Genomic DNA, 16,682 nt, shown 5'->3' on the forward strand with positions numbered 1-16,682 from the left:
AGACAAAAGAGAGGAATAAATAAATAACTGAATAAAGTTAAAAAAGAAAAATAAAATATAACTAGGTGAAGGGTAGACCAGTGATAACAAGGGAAGATAATAAGGTAGAGGGAAGACAAACTGGGAATAGAGTTGCCTCAAAAAAATTAATATCTAAAAAGCAAAGTCACAGAATCAAAATGAAAGGTTGGAACAAAATTTACTATTTATTAAAAAAAATTACCAGAAGTTATAATAATGCTGTCAGACAAAGCAAAAAAAAAAAAAAAAATCATGGTATCAATAAGTGTAAACAAGAGAATTACATTATGCTATAATTAAAGAGAACAAAGTTATAATGCTATTAATAAATACCCAAACGAAATTCCAAAGCACAGTTCATGTTGGAAAAATTAGAGAATAAATTATTAATCCAACAATCGATTTTTAAAGGTTGCAAAATGACGTCAATTATGTGAAGTTGAAAAGCTTTTGTATGCATAAAATCAGCATAGCTGGGATAAGCGATCAGCTGAGGGAAAAGTCTTCATCAGATACTTCTGATAAAGGTTTGAAAATCAAATGACATAATAGAGATTTAAGACCCAAACCCAGTAGAGAAGTGTTCAAAGGATTTGAATGATTCTCAAAAGAATTAGATTCAAATTCAAATTACCAATAATTGCAAGATGAAACAACTCTGAGGTATAGGTGCATTTTTTTGTGGAGATCTAAATTGGTCTAACCAGGAAAGTAGATGGTGCAATAGATGTAGCCCTGGCTCTGAAGTCAGGAGGACTCAAATTCAAATATTGGCCTCAGACACTAGTATTTGTGTGACCCCAGGCAAGGCACTTCATCTCAATTGCACTGCAAAAACAAAAGAAAAAATTCCACAATGGTTATTCTGTAAAGCAGTTGGAATTAATGCAAAGAAAATGACCGAAATATTCATACCTTTCATTCCAGAGAATCCACTGGTAAGTATTTCTCCAGGGATGTCAGTGACAAAGGTAAAGGTTTCACATACTCTCCATAGTGTTTGTAGCAGCACATTCTGCTATAGCAAAAAACTGTAAGAAGTAGATGCCCATCCATTGGGGAATAGCTAAACAGATTACAGTATATGAATATAATGAACCATACTGTTAAAAAAAATGAATTAAGTTATCAGGCAGAGAAACTTTTGAAGATAGAAACTTATGAACAAGTAAACAAACTTAGGAAAATCAGTTCTTATAACATCAGTGGAAGAAACAATAAAATAGTAGAAATTGAATTCTGTGAAATTAACATTTCCAAATGATAATCAATCAAATCTTACCCCCAAATAAGTATAAATATCAACAGTCAATAAATATTTAAACACCTGCTATGTGCCAGGTATTATACAATGTTCTGGGGATACACACAGGAAAGCTGAAAGGGGTGAAGATGGGGAAGTGGAGAGGAATCTGTTAGGCATGAAGGCTTGATGAGAAAGCCCAAGAAGTCCCAAATGCGTTCATCATGGTGAGAAGTGAGATGTCTAAGATGTCTCTCCTATCCTCACTTTCCAATCAGAGGGGCAAAGAATACTGAGGACCAAGGGGTGAGCATCACTGGATCTTTGCGGGGTGATGAGCTGGGAAGTGGGGATGGATGGAGAAGTCAAAGAAATCTGAAGTGAGTAAATATGCTTGCAATGATAGTGTGGGACCCAGGTTCACATTGTGTGACAGAGGCCCATTGGGAGACATAACACACGTAGTGTGCCAGGTAGGTGAGTTTTCTGAGATTTGGGAAGATATTCCCTCCCTTCTTCTTTTCATAGCTATGGGAGACTATGAATGTGAAACATTGTCTAATATGTCTTTTAAAAAAATTTAGATAGTTTTAATGAACTCTTTCCCCCCTCTCTTTTAAAAATTTAAAAAAAATTATAAGAGATTGGTTTCTCTAAAGGAAAGGTGGAAAAGAAGAACTTTGGGAAATATAAGCAATACAAAAACAAAAGAGTAGGGTCATAGATATGGCCCTAAAAGCCATGATTTTTACTGATGAGAGTCTGAGGGCAATTGAGACGAAATGGTTTGCTAAGGTTACAAAGCCTATATATAAATATCTGATCCTGGATTTGAACTCCGGTCTTTCTTTCCTACAAGTCTTAGCACTGAATCTACCATGCTCCAGTAGCCATAAAAATTTACTTTAAAGTAATTAGCTGGTAACACTATCTTACTAATAATATTCTGAAAAAAAATATTAGCTGTGTGTTGGTGGTCATTTACTTACTGATTTTCTACCTCTTCCCAATCCACTATAAATGTGATGCACATGGTTTTTCCTCAATTTAATCATTCCTTTATTTTAAAACTTGAAATAGATATAATGTGTATCCATTAAAACTTTATAGGAATGGTGTAGTCTTTCATCTCTGGGAATTATTAAAAATATGAGTTTTAGGGAAAGACAATATGGTAATATGTATATAGGGGCTGAATTTAGAGTAAGGAGGATCTGGCTTGCAGTTCTACTTTGGACATAGTAATTATGTGATGATAGATAAATCCCCTTACCCTCAATGTGATTCTCCCTTTTCACTTCCTTTCTCTTCACAATTTATTAGTTTATTAATAATAGATAATTGGTTTGACAAAATCTATTGTTTATTTTTGTATAGTTCTGATATTTAAGTTGTAAAGTGTCTGGTTTTTATCTTAAAGATTCTGACAATGGAGACATTAATTATGATTATGTCCATGAATTGTCACTGGAAATGAAGCGCCAAAAGATTCAGAGAGAACTAATGAAGCTAGAACAAGAAAACTTGGAGAAGAGAGAAGAAATAGTAATTAAAAAAGAAGTGAGTTCGTTATCCCAATTTTATAATCACACCAAATATTTATCTTTTAACAAGACTTTTGCAAATTTAATTTAAAACTTTTGTTTTTTCATGATTTTGCCATACAGAAGAAATTCCTAAAAAAAATTTTTTTTTTTGTCAACTTAGATTTTAGGTCTTTATTGTTACAAATTATCTTAGATTAATTTAAATATTTAGGAAATAGATGGATTAGAAGATTCTTCTGTTTCAATTAAGGATTCTTACCTAAGGATTTTATAGCATCTTCTACCTAAGGATTATATGGTATCTTTTTTGTTTCTTTCAATTTTATTAATTGGAAGCATTTTAAAATGTTATTTTCCTGCTTTAGGTAGCATAGAATATAGTAATCAGTTGTTTTATTTGTGTATTTTGAAAATGGCACTTGCAAAGCATTTCAGTGTTTTATATATTATTATGAAGATTCCTTCTGTGGATTTTATAATGTAGATGATATTCAAGAGTGGCATGAATATGTGCTGGTTAATTCTTTTTAAAAACTGTAGCATGTCCATTGTGCTGTTTGTTATTTGTCTCTAAAATGGCTAGTGTATTGAAAAACCACTTAGTGTGATTTAATTGAAGTATTATATTAATTTGGTTATATCGAGGCATTTTATTGGAAAAAAGATTTAAATGTAAAATATGCTTTTGGTTATCCTTAGGTTTAAAAAGCATTTTATTTTGGAAGCTAATTTTTTATGATCTAAAAAAGTTTTACTCTTAATGTACTAGCATAATCCATTAGCAAAACTTATTGAATTTTATTTTCTTTTAAAAAAGATTTCTCCAGAGGTGGTTAGATCAAAATTGTCTCCATCTCCTTCTCTAAGAAAGTCTAGTAAATCTCCAAAGCGAAAATCAAGTCCAAAGTCATCCTCTTCAGCTAATAAGAAAGATAAGAAGATAACTGCAGTGTCTTCTCCTCTCTTGGACCAGCAGAGGTCAGTAGGTAAACACGCATTAGAAAAGGGGCATAGTTTTTCCATGAAAATTTTTAGCTAAACAATAAAAGTTAAACTTTTAGCTCCTTCTAACCCAGGTTGTTTCATCTGGACAGTTTGTCTTGTATTTTTATTTCACACTTGATTTCTTGTCTAACCTACTTGTTCATATGTTTTTTAGGGCATTATGGGCACAGTCAAAAGAGCATTGACTTTGGTGTCAGAATGTTTGCTTGGGCTTTCATCCTGATTCATTTTATTAACTTTGTGTTCTTTGGAAGGGCGTGTTTAACTTTTCTGAATACTTCCCAAGAGTAAAATGAACATCATGCCAGACAATTCTAAACATTGGGTCAGATAATTGATGTAAAAGTGTTTTGTAAACTAATAATTGTTACACTATGGTAAGATTTAGAGATAATGATTGTGGTGATGGTGGTAAATTGAGATGTGAAAGGGAGAGGGAAATTCAACTAGTCTGTTGTTCCTTTAGAGGCTTGAAACTCTCTCTCCCTTTCACCCTCTTTCTCTCCCCTCCCTTCCTCTCTCTCTTTCTTTCTCTCCCCCCTCCTCTTCCTCTCTCTCTCCCCCTCTGTCTCTCCCCTCCTCTTCTCCGTCTCTATCTCTCCCCCTCCTCTTCCTCTCTGTCTCTCCCCCCTTCTTACCCTCTCTGTCTCTCCCCCCTTCTTACCCTCTCTGTCTCTCCCCCCTTCTTACCCTCTCTGTCTCTCCCCACTCCTCTCCCTCTGTCTCTCCCTCTTCTCTCTCTCTTCCCTTCTTCTCTCCCTTTCTCTCTCTCTCCCCCCTCCTCTTTCTCTCTTTCTCTCTCAGACAGACACATGGACATACCATCCACCCATGTGTGAGTATATGCTCTAGATGACTTGAATCCCCTTCATTTTTGGAATCACCACTCTGGTTCTGTCCTGTTGTAAAAACAGGAACGACTCATTTTATCTCATGGCTATAACCCCAGAACCCAAACTCAAATACTATCAGACAGCCCTCACAGCAGTGTAATACTTTCCCATTCCAATCCTGATCTCTATCTCTGCTTTGGGACTAGTAATCGAACCAGTGTTGGCATTGTTTAAAGAAAAGAAGGTTTAATTTGTACCACTCCCTTGTGATTTGCATAGTCTGATTTTTCCAAATTAAAATAGCCTTCTGGCTTTCTCACCCATATAGGTACTCCTATAATGTGAGGCATTTGAGAGCTTGTTTTTATAGTCAAATAGCTAATTCTTAATAAATGCTTTCATTCATTCAATTCCTTCAACTTGTTAATGAAAACATAGAACTCAGTGGTAACTATCAGACTGAAAGAGTGTAATTAAAAAATATATTAGTTTTTGACATTTACTTTTAAAAGATTTTGATATCCAAAAACACGAGAACGAAAACAACAACAAAAGTGAAAACAGCATTCCAACTCCACAGTTTTTTCTCTGGATATGGAAAACAGTTTCCATCATGAGTCTTAGAATTAGAATTATATTGCTGAGAAGGGCAAAGGCTATCAAATTTGTTTCTGTTATTGTGTACAATGTTCTGGTTCTGCTCACTTCACTCAGGATCAGTTCATACAGATATTTATAGGTTTTTTTGAAATCTGTTCTCTTATCATTTCTATAGAATAATAGTTTGACATTACATTCCTATACCACAATTTGTTCAGCCATTTCCCAGTTGGTGGGCATCCCCTTGATGTCCAATTCTTTGTCACCACAAGAAGAACTGCTATAAATATTTTTGTACATGTGGGTCCTTTTCCATTTTTTATGATAATGTAATTTAGGAAGCAAAGTATATAGGATTTAAAAGTGTTCTTGGGAACACTTGTCATCATATTTCATCCCACATATTTATTTTTTATAGACAGATTTTGTTAATTTTATCTGTATAACATATAAATATAGACAACCCCCCTCCCCCCCTTTTTTTTCTCTATTAAATACTTAATCCCGATTCTGTTAATTATAACACTGGACTGACTTGTCCTCTTGTCAAAATTTTCCAGTATCAATTATGGTTCCTGATAGCATCTTCTCCTCCCTGCTCTTCATTCATTTAATATACTATCTCTATATCTTTGTTTTCTCTGTCTTTCCTTCCTGGAATACTTCTTCTCATAGTCTCTCTGTTTATGTAAACTCAGATTCCATCTTCTACGTGAAGTCTTTCTTGCTAACTGTGTTAGTGGTTACCTCTCAAACTGCCTTGTGTTTAACTACTTTGTGTGTGTGTGTGTGTGTGTGTGTATACGCATACCTACAGATTGTTATCTATGTTAGATATCATATAATCTTAAAAATAAGTATATTCTGCAATGTATTTATTAACTATGTGCTCTATTTTTACATATACTATAATTTATACAGTGTATTTATATATACTTGTCTTCTACATTAGCATATAAACTCATTATAGGTAGTTGTTTTATCTTTGTACTTGTATTTCCAGTTCATAGCATGATGCCTGGCACATATTTTAATAATTACTTGTTTGATGAGAATTCCTAGTTTCCTTGAAGACTGTGCTTACATGCCACTTTCTATAAAAAGCTTTCTCTCCTTCTGCTCCTTCATTTTTTAGATTCTCTTCTCAAATTACTCTCATTTTTACATGCTATTGTATTTACACAGTGTTCCTGATAGAATGTTAACTCTTTGAGAGCAGGGATGAAGTATTTCACTTTTGTCATTGTATTCTCAGTGCCTCAGCCATATACCTGCCATGTGGTAGATTCTTAGACATTTGATTATTGATGCTGCTTGGGATCTTAAACTCCATTCATCTTTTTAAAAACATAACTTTATGATGTATCTTCTATTTGATTTTTCCCTTCTCCATCATTTTAAATTTTATCTCACTGAGTTCATATGGCATCCATTACTTTATCAGACTTCCTTAAGGAATCATAATAATACTTTATATTTCTGTGTCCCATTAAGTTTACAGATCTTTTTCCTCACAGGATTCCTGTGAGGTAGGTGGTACAAATAATATTATCCTCATTTTACATTTGAAGAAACTGAGACTTAGAAGTATTAGACTCTTGTTTTCTGATTCCAAGTCCAGTGTTATTTTCATTATGTCTAGCTGACTCTACATAACTTGTGGTAAGGGAGTTTTCCAAAAAGTCTAAAACTTTGCCAAAACATTAAAAAAGTTTAATGTTTTAGATCATTTTCCCCCCAAAATGTAATATAGGATATTTTGCTACAATCCAAAATGTAATTTAACATTTTCTTCCTGATTCATAGAAACAATTATGTGACAATATAGTAATGTCCTAAGGTCTATTAATACATCCCTTCCTATAACATATGATCTGTGCTTGTCCAGCAGATGAATTTTCTTTCCTCACATACTGCCATTAGTCATTTCTCAGTTGGTCTTTTCAGCGGCTCATCTGTTTCTGATCTGTAGTCCAGCTAAATTTAAGAGCAGAACTATGACTATAGGGAATTAGATAAGGTATCCTATTTTTTAAAAACAAAAAATCATAAAACTGCCGTTAAGCATATAAATTTAGAATAACATCATAAGGCTACAAATTTAATTAATGTACAAAACAAGTTACTGTCTGTATTTATCTTGGGCTCAAAATGGTTTGCTTAATTTGGATTCTACGTCTTATACTTTAAATTACTGAAAATTGGCCCAGAGAAATGGGCTATTTCTATAGTTTGATTGAATGATGCTTTATGCTTTCCAAAAAAACCCAAAACCCTCTTTCATATTTATTGTCTTGTTTGGATGTCTGTTGTTTCCTAGTTTCATGTATAAAATGAGACTGTAAAGAAAGACGTATAAAAGTAAAAATTTTGGAATTTAAATAGTATAGTAGTCTCCTTTTAATCTCTTTAGCTGCATATCTCAAGAATATTACTTGTGATCAAATTTTTTTCCACTTTTTTTTGGGGGAGGGGGGCAGGGAAAAGAGGGGTTATCACTATGCAGCTTCTTCTGAATAGCCTGGCTTTATTGGTGCCAGATTTTTATCCTTTGAAAGATGGTTTTGGTTTTGAAAACATCTTAGTGTCATTTTGAACCTAGGATTCTAATAATAAACTGGGTAGTGTTTTTTTTTTAAAGATGTGTAACTTTTTTGATTACTACACAAAATAATTATTAACAGAAGACAGGACAGCAAATTATGAGTGCTAGATGAATAAAACAATCAGCAAATGCCTATTATTGAGAAATATGATTTTGGGTAATTAGCTAAAAGTCATTACGGTCAAAATCTTGAGATTTTGTGAGTGATATAATTTTGGGTCAAAACAGAGATATGGTAGAAGATTACTTAGTTCTGGAAGTAATAAAACTTTCTTTTGTGTTGCATATATAATTCTATAAGAAAAATTGAAAGAAAGTTGCACAGTTGCAAATGAAAATTGGCTATTTTTGCCATGACAATTGTGACTTCCATTGAATTTTTCACTAAACCATGTCAGTAGAAAGCACAATAAAAGAATAAATAGACTAAGAAATGACTAATGACAGTATGTGAGAAAGGAGAAAATTAATCTAACGGGCAAGGAGGCTATATCTTAGGATGTTGTGTATAGACGTGTGTGTGTGTGTGTGTGTGTGTGTGTGTGTGTGTGTGTGTATTTTACATACAAATATATATTGTATATTGATTTGCTTTGCCTGGGCTTATGATTTCATCATTAGGTGGCTCTCAGTGAGGCTCCTTCAACAATGCAGATCCATTCTTTTCCTGCAAATTGTTCATTTATCTTAATCTCTAACCATCTTTACCTGATTAGAAACTTGGACTCTACATTTGATTCCCCTGGATCTGACAGATGTGCTTTTGCTTTCACTTTCCAGTTGTCCCCACCTCAGAACTTTTGTGAATACTTTCTCCTTTTCCTTTCTTCTCCCTCCCCCCACCCCTCGCATTTCCCCCTTCCCCCCTTTCACCTTGTTGAGTTCTCCTACTAGAATGTAAGTTCTTTGAGGTCAGAAATTGTTTTGCTTTTATTTGTACCCTCAGCAATTAGTACTATGTCTGGAACACAGAGTAAGCCTTTAACAGATCCTTTGTTTTTCATAAAGAGTTGTCTGGGTCATTGAGAGGATTAGAACTCTAGTGTAAATTGATTCTTGATACCATCTTTGATCCATGCTGTACTTTGGTATCCTTCATTTTGTATTTGCTACTTATATTCTAGTCTAGGTTTTTAGTCTTTTGAACCTGGGAGTCTTTACTGAAAGCTCCCTCCCTCCTTTCTATTTCACCATTGATAATTTAGCTTCTCTTCAGATTTCACATTGCACTTTCTACATAATAGTGTAAATTGATATCTTATCACTTAAAGTGTATGTTCCTTCTGGTCCTGTCTTTTCTAAAGTTTTGTTTCTCCTCCTCTGTTGTCTAGCATAGTGCTCTGTACTCTGAAGAGGCTTTTTACACATGTTTACTGTTTCTTTATAATACTGCTGTCATTGAATACTTTGAGTTTGAGTATTCTAGGAGAGGATGAATTTGAGAGGTGTAGAAAAGAGTTAAGAATGAAAAAGCAAGCCAATACTAGTATGTCTTTTTTTTACTGGGGGTTTTGTTTTCAAAGAGTAATTAATTGGCATAAAGCTGTTTTAAAAATCTTTCTGAATCTGTAGATTGTGAATAAATTCTTGGATTTCTTCAGATAGCACAACAAAATCTCCAAAATTGGTAACATGTAGAGATTAGTCAAACAAATTCATCTTTAGAGGAGGAATTGGGCCAGTAAGAAGGAAATTAATATAGTGTAATATAAACTATGGAGAATGGATCTTCAACCCTCATGCTTCTATCTGGAAAATGTTCTGTTTGATCTTTATAAGCATTGTTAGAGTGAAATAAGCATTTAGTAGGGCAGTCTATAAATGAACTAGTAGGTGCATGGCAGTTTATGGTTCAGACTATATGAAAGGCTTAAGATATATTTAGTAACAAAGTGAAATGCAACATACCTCTGGGTATAACTATTAGTGTGCTCATATAGTGAATTCTTATTTCTAGTAAGGACAGGAGTATTGGAAGATAAGACTAACATTGATAGATGAAACAGATTTGATTATTCACCTCCTATCAAACTCCCTGTATTACCTTGGACAAGATATTTAACTTCTCTGTAATTTTGTTTCCTCATCTTTAAAATCAGGAGGTTGTTTTAGATGGCTTCAAAAATCCCTTCCGCAACTCTCTGTAATCCTATGAGCACAGCTTTTTATCACATAAGTAATAACAATATTAACACTTGAATTTCGATTTGTATTGTGGTATTATAAGTAATAGATTGATCCATAAAGATGCAGAATTGGAGATAGGACTGGGTAGTGGGAAGTGACCCTAAGTAAGAGTTCATTAAGATTTTAATGACCTTTAAAACTAATTTAAGGTATTTGACACATGGGAAGTACTTAATAATGTCTTGACTGAGTGTTCAACTCTTAAATACTTTTAAATGAGGAACTTGGAAAGGAAAGGGAAGTGGAATTTTATGGTTTTTTTTTTTTTAAGTATATAAGAAAAATAGTCTAGGAGAAAATGAATTTGGGAAATTTAGAAGAGAAAAGCTTGATTAAAAAAATGTAAACAAATATGTAAAAAAAATGGCCTTTATGACTGGGCTTCCTATTTCCAAATTTTCTTGGATTAAGATGTCTTTTTAATATTTGGATTTATCAAAAATCAAGCCTTCAAAACAAAGAATGATAAAGCTTAGCAATAAATCTAAGTAAGTAAATGATTAAAAGAAATATGTAAAACTTACCTAACTTTTAAAAAATATTTTGAATTAAAATTTGCTAGAAAGACATTAACTAAACTACACATAATACAATGCCATGTATAGGTGACCATATAGAAATCAATTGGTCACTTGTGTTTTAGCTAAAGAATGAACAAATAAAAACTTGTATCAAGTATAACCTTTTATTTTTCCTCCTTCTGAGGCATTTGGGGTTAAGTGACTTGCCCAGGATCACACAGCTAGGAAGTGTCAAGTGTCTGAGACCAGATTTGAACTCGGGTCCTCTTGACTTCAGGACTGGTGCTCTATCCACTGCACCACTTAGCTCTCCCCAAGCATAATCTTTAAGGATATGGCTAATTTGAATTGGTGATTTCACTCCCAGTTTTTCTTTGTGCTATATAAATATCAACGGATGTTTGTCATAGTTATTCTGTGATCTTGCATCCTGAATTGTTCCTAGTTTTTATGGTCAGGGAATAGTTGACATTTCCAGCATAATTCCTCATTTGTCAACAACATACCTACTATTTCTACTTTTTAAAATACATATAGGCATATTAAGGGCAGGTAGGAAATATAAGTGGGTAGAGCACCAGGCCTGGAATCAGGCAGGTCTGGGTTCAAATATTCCTCAAATGCTACCTGTATGATCTTTTCTAAGTCATTTAACCTTGTTTATCTCAGGTTCTTCATTTGCAAAATGAGCTGGAGAAGGAAATGGCAAATCACGCTAGTATATTTGCCAAGAAAACTCTAAATGGGGTCTCAAAGAATTGAACAGAATTAAACAACAAGGCCATTTTAGAAATAGGGTAGTTAAATTTTTTCATATATGCTACTTTTTAAAGTTTTATTAATACTGTTAAAGAAATTTAACTTACAAAATCTCATGATTTATTTTACTGTTACAAAAGACAGATTCTTACTATTTTGGTGTTCTGTCAGTTTGAAATATCCCTTGCTAGTTGGTTAGTTTTCTAAGTCTTGTTTTTACACAATTTAAGTCTTTATACATTAGAATTCCTTTGTTCTTTAGGAGAGAGAAAGTTATAAATAACTCCTACCAAAGTGATTTCCCTTTGAATTTGAAAGTATTTTGTCTCCCAGTAATTTAACTTTTTAAAGATAAATTAATACTTTTTTTTGGTGCCTTTAGGAGTTCTAAAAGCAACCAGACTAAAAAGAAAGGACCTCGTACTCCTAGCCCACCTCCTCCTATACAAGAAGAAACTGCTTTGGGGAAAAAGCATAAAGAAAAACATAAAGCAAAAGAACGGGTTGAAGAAAAGCCAAGAGAAGGGAAAGATAGAGGAAGGGATATTGAAAGACATAAAGAAAAAAAAGAAAAGCAGAGGTAAGTAGGATTGTATTCTGAATTATGATCTTGTTTTAGCCTTTGGATTTTTATTGTTTTGTTCACTATTCTTATGTAATGTAGAAAATTAATGTTTGACAAACTTTTTAGCTATAGCATATTTTAATTAGGGAAACTGAATTGTTAGGTAAAAGAATTACCCACCTAAATTATGTTTCATCAAGGAGGTATTTTCATTGGAGATATATTTATTTTGATATAATAAAGGAGAAAGACAATTTTCTAAAATTTCTTTTATGCTTCTATTTTTAGAACTATGAGTCATCATAGTAAGATCTATGTTTGACCATGCATTTTAAAGAAAACATTTTTAGATAACTTTCCCACCTTCTTGTGGTTTCAGAAATATGTTTGATGTGCAAGACTAAAAAGTTCTTGATTTTTTTCTTTTTCAATCATATGTACTAATCAGTACTATTTTAGGTAAATCTCACAGATTTTTCTTTCGTTTTAAGAAAAAGATTTATTTTACTGTTCAAAAGACGGGTTTTTACTATTTTGGTGTCCTGTCAGTCTGATACTCCTTGCTAGTTGATTAGTTTAATCATGTTTTTACACAATTGAAGTCTTTATATGTCAGAGTTCCTTTGTTCTTGAGGAGAGATGAAGATATAAATAATTTCTGCCACAGTGATTTCCATCTGTGGATTTTTTGACTTCCAGGTAATAATTAACAAAATTCTTTTAGTAACCACTTTTGTTCCTTTTTGAAGGTACATGGTTTCATAAAATATATTATTTGAATTTAGTTTTAGGGAGTTAGAAGAATCACCTTAATTTGTTGAGTGAGTTGTTTTGTGAAAGAAAGATCTCAACACTATGTGATTAGAAAGTTCAGGATTTATAAATTTCTGAACATTACCATTTTGGGTCTATTTCTGAACAAATCTTTTGTTCAATAACAAGTTAGTTCAAAATTTATGGTCATGGGTGTAAAGCCTTGGAAGCAGCTGTTAGTTTTTTAGGGATATATAAGTAAAAGTGAAACCAAATTCATGTGGCTAAATTATAACCCTTTTTCATTTCTGTAGGGCAGAAATGAGGCTGCTTATATTGAATTGAAACCATTTTTAGTTTGACACGTAGTAAGCGCTTAATAAAAATGCTTGTTGCTTTGCATTTCTCTATGGCACTTGGCTTACAGAAATTACTGATAAATAAAAGAGCAAACAACTTGGTCTCTCTTATTACTCCCTAAATAAATTCCTGGTAAGGTGGTAATTTTAAAAAATTGACCAGTCTTATTTCCTGAAGATGCTAAATGATAAAAGTCTCGTATATAATCTCTTGCTTTTTCTATATAATGGATGTTGTCCTGAAAAGTGACTTTAATTAAATCATAAATGAAATCAAATGTTATAATTAACATCCTTTCAAGGCTGTTTTTAATTTTAGTTTGGGAAGTTACCATGGTGTTTTTTTTTTTCTTTTACTTTTTTAACATTTAGCTTAAGTTTCTCTGCCTTCAAATTCTTGAGTTGATTTTGTAAATATATTTCATTGTACTGAAAATGCTTATTATTTGGAGGAATCCCATTGTGAATCATTTTGTAGTTTGAATAATCACCACTGGGAATGATTATGTATTTTCATAGTTTTTTTTTTTTTAATGGTGCGTATCCATAGCTTAAATTGTACTTTAGAGAAAAGTGCATGATTTTTGCAGCTGCAGGACACTTACTGTTCCCTAGGGCCTCTGTTCTGGCTCTCTAGCTTCGTTGCAGTCAGTTTAATACTGGCAACTTTCAACTTTGCAGCCGTCCTCTTAATTCTCTACCAGGAATTCTGGAGCTCACTTCCTTGTGACTCAAGAGAAATCAGGACTCAACAGCTTGGGCTTTGAGAACAAAGCCAAGAAAACAAAGGACAGTTCTGGCTAGATCAAAGATTCTGAAGCTCAAAAGCCAGGTTTGAATCCTGTAGTTTCAATTAAGAAAATATTTTATGAAATTCCTGCTTTGTACAAGATATTTTGTAATATGCTAGGGATTCTGAGAGACAAAAAGGAAATAGTTCTCGTTCTTAAGGATCTTCCATTTGACTTAGAGGTGTTTATCATCTTGTAGGAGCTAATTGTTTTTTGTTTATAACTCTTCTAAAAGGACTGGTTTGAGAAATTTTTAGACTTAGTTCATGGTTCATTACCCTGAATTGTAGAAAATGGATTAAATTTTTAAAAGCCAAGTACAGAACCAAGATAGGAAATACTTTTGGTTCATTCTTCATACTGTCTGGGTAACAACAACTTGTACTTAGTATCTTTAAGGTAAGTAACTTAAAAGTTAGTAAAATATTTTTAATGTTTATGAAACTTTACTGTGTTTTCACAAAAAGTACTTTATTACCAGTGTTGTTAATTAGAAAGAAAGATAAGTTATAAATAAACATTTTATGGTCAGAAACATCATCACCACAATAAAATTATATAGAAACTTCAGGGATTCATTGATTCCAGAGCATACATTTCCTATCCTACTCTGCTTTAGTCAGATAATTCTTTCATCCCTCCTTTCTCAGAAAAGGAGGCCCTCTCAATTTTTGTAGTTATATAGACTCTCTGAATTGTCCCCTCTTTAGTGATATACATAGTCATAGCCATAGACATTTTCCTGACTTTAGGTGCCTAGGCAGTGTGTAGCCACCCTCTTTGATTACTAGTCACAGCATTTCACCTAACTGTATCTGTGATCCGACCATTTTTGTTAAATAGAGGCCTTGTTTCTAGGGATTTTGTTTATTCTTATAGAAATATATTGTATGAACAAATGTAGATAATTGATTTGAATTGAGAAATTTGGTGAATGCTTTTTTTTCCCTATGTAGTCATTTCTTAATGCAAGTTAACTTGTAGAATACATTCTTATTTAATTTATTTATGAAATGGTCTTGAAAAGGAAGTTTCAAGGCTGACCCAAAAATTGATTCTTTTGTATTGATATGATTTGGGAAAATATTTTAAAAATGCTTAATATTTTGAATAAATGTGTTTCAAATTTAAACCTAAAATTAGTATCTTTCTTTTGCTTTTCCAGTATACAAAAGTCTGAGTATTTTACATTTACTTTGTTTTATTCACTATTTCATTTATTTTGGATAATGCCAGTTCAAAGATGATTTGACATTTCCTTTACTAACAGCAGCCTTTCAAAATATTTATCATTTTCAGTTCTAAATGATTCTCTGAACTTAAGCTAGAATCCAGACCATCAGCTGATTTAGGAATAATTCTAATTCTGTGCTGAGGTTAAACAGGTTTTCCTTTTTTCCATTTGTTTTAGATAGGGTTAAATAAACCCTATTTTTTTTTTTTAACCATAAAGTCAACTAGTTTAGTTTAAGTAATATTGTTTATTATAGATACATGTGGAATAACAATTGCCATTTTCAATTGTTATTTCTTGATCTTTTGAATTTAAAAAAAAAAAAAAAAAACACCTTTACCCCTATTGTAAATCTTTTGTGGACTTCTCACCAACAGGTATATATATATCTGTATGATGGAAAAATTTAATTTTGAAAAATGCTTTTTACCCTGTTTCACGAGCTTGTCTTCAAAAAAAGCCCCACAATAGTAGAAAATGGTAGATGATCTTACCACTGACTATTTCACCATAATTTTTCACTTGTAGCAGGAATAACTCAAACAGCCCACTTTTGAAGCTTTACTTTCTTTATTTCTGGAATTCAAAGTAGGATTCTTTGACATTGTCTTTGTAGATAGTATTCCAACTACTTGTCTTCATTGTCTCCAGTATATAATGTCAGAAACAAGATTTTTTTCTTCTTTCTGGTAGAATGGCTATTTTGCAGGGTTCTTTTATTGAAACATGTTACCCAGAACTTAAAGATTTTTTTACAACTTAATTGAGATTAAATGTTATATGGATTTGGAAGTTGCATTGACATATCTTATTTCTCCTTAATTTGGAAATATAGTGTGCATACTATATACATATATATACATATGTGTATATATTTGCACAAATGCATACCTACAAACATATTCCTTTCCCCCATACTATTTCTACCATATGCAAAATTGGAGTCTGATACAGGCTACTTCTTCAAGGTGCTTTGGCTCAGATATTATTTGCTTGTTTTATCATTTCTTCTATCATTTGTTTTCATCATGTCTGTTTAACAAGTTACTACTTGTATGTTTTCTGAATAGAGATCCTTCGGAAGGTTCCCATAGACAAAAGCGTTCCCCCAGTCCTGCAGATCATTCTGGCAGTAATTCTTCCCCTTCCAGGGAATATTCACCCCCTGCTGCAAAGAGACGACAAGCTTCTCGGGCTCCAACAAAATCATCGACTCAAAAGCATTCTTTTTCTCCATCTCGCAGGTGGGAGAACATAGGCTTATATAGGGAAGTAAGATCTAGGTTCAGAAATTTGTCTAATTTTAAGAAGAAAAATTCTCTTATATGAAGTAAAGGAGCTTGATAGCTATAATGTGGTGCTTTTTTGTCATCTATTTGTCGTCATAGATATCATTAAGAAATTTTGGAGATAGTATTAAGAAATTTTGGTTAGTGTGTTTCATAATCCATTTATTCAGATTCATACTTTTTACATGATTTGTTTAAGAAGTTAAATTACAACCTAGCTGACATTGCATAAGCACACTCTCAGAAAAACAATTTGTGGAGGAAGGTTGGTAAGTGTTACCTGCTTTTTGGGGTGAGAAATTTTGTTTTATCAAATTGGTTCATGCTTAAGAATTTACCTTCATGGACAGAAGGAGCTTTTCTTTCTCAG

General features: G+C 32.7%; 1 protein-coding gene across 9 annotated transcripts in view; it reads left to right on the plus strand.

Moving 5' to 3' along the window:
- Positions 1–16,682, plus strand: part of ZC3H13 (zinc finger CCCH-type containing 13) — a 72,008-nt gene that overhangs the window by 12,551 nt on the left and 42,775 nt on the right. For 6 of the 9 annotated variants that reach the window (XM_051983817.1, XM_051983818.1, XM_051983824.1 and 3 more), the window contains exons 5-8: positions 2,685–2,824; positions 3,629–3,789; positions 11,704–11,901; positions 16,094–16,267. In XM_051983817.1, coding sequence (XP_051839777.1) covers positions 2,685–2,824; positions 3,629–3,789; positions 11,704–11,901; positions 16,094–16,267 — 673 coding nt within the window. The remainder of the gene's footprint in view (positions 1–2,684; positions 2,825–3,628; positions 3,790–11,703; positions 11,902–16,093; positions 16,268–16,682) is intronic. The other 3 variants (XM_051983822.1, XM_051983823.1, XM_051983826.1) reach the window with 1 other exon arrangement.

This window comes from Antechinus flavipes, chromosome 3, assembly GCF_016432865.1.
Source record: "Antechinus flavipes isolate AdamAnt ecotype Samford, QLD, Australia chromosome 3, AdamAnt_v2, whole genome shotgun sequence".
Taxonomy (NCBI): domain Eukaryota; kingdom Metazoa; phylum Chordata; class Mammalia; order Dasyuromorphia; family Dasyuridae; genus Antechinus; species Antechinus flavipes.